Here is a 797-nt window from a genome sequence, read left to right on the forward strand (position 1 = left end):
CCAGCCTGCCCCCCCCCTCACACCCCAGGCTGTGATCCCTAGGTCTCAACCTGTCCCCCTCCTCACACCCCCAGCTGTGGTCCCAGGTCCCACCCTGTCCCCCCCCTCAGACCCCCGGCTGTGGTCCCAGGTCCCACCCTGTCCCACCCACCCCTCACATCCCCGGGTGTGGTCTCCAGGTCCCTGTGCTGGGCCTTGCCTTGTGCTCGTCCCTCTGCTGGGAGGCTTTCTGTCCTGGGTGGCTGCTCTTCTGCCCTCACCCGTGACCCTGAGGGCACCTCCTCCAGGGCATCCAGCCCACAGGCAAGAGTCACGGTAGCAGGGCCCTCCTGCCGCGTGGCCCTGGGCTTTGCTTGAGCCTGTGGCGCCAGCCTCCTGCAGCTGCACCCCTCACCCCCAGCCCGAGGACCTGAACTACGCCTCTCAGAAGCAGGTGTACCGCGACATCGGGGAGGAGATGCTGCAGCACGCCTTCGAGGGCTACAATGTGTGCATCTTCGCCTACGGCCAGACGGGGGCCGGCAAGTCCTACACCATGATGGGCAAGCAGGAGAAGGGCCAGCAGGGCATCATCCCGCAGGCACGGCGCAGGCGCGGGGCTGGAGGGGAGAGGCGGCAGGGGCGCCTGGAGAAGGGGGGCGGGGCCGGCGTGGAAGCTGGCTGGACAGAGGCCCTGGGCAGGGCTGCGGCCAGACCTGGCCTTGCTTGTAGCAGGGAGTCGGGGCCAGCTAGGGGTCCTAGGTTAGGCCGAAGCCACAGGTTCCTTGGCTGCGGCCTTCTCAGGACCTCTGCCGCGT

The 797-nt window shown here is 68.5% G+C and overlaps 1 protein-coding gene across 1 annotated transcript in view; it reads left to right on the top strand.

The window, feature by feature from the left end:
* KIF1A (kinesin family member 1A) overlaps positions 1-797 on the top strand; it is a 129,046-nt gene that overhangs the window by 50,655 nt on the left and 77,594 nt on the right. Inside the window, 1 exon segment of the mRNA XM_006151913.3 lies at positions 401-580. Coding sequence (XP_006151975.1) covers positions 401-580 — 180 coding nt within the window.

The sequence above is a fragment of the Tupaia chinensis genome, unplaced genomic scaffold (genome assembly GCF_000334495.1).
Source record: "Tupaia chinensis unplaced genomic scaffold, TupChi_1.0 Scaffold000332_1, whole genome shotgun sequence".
Taxonomy (NCBI): domain Eukaryota; kingdom Metazoa; phylum Chordata; class Mammalia; order Scandentia; family Tupaiidae; genus Tupaia; species Tupaia belangeri.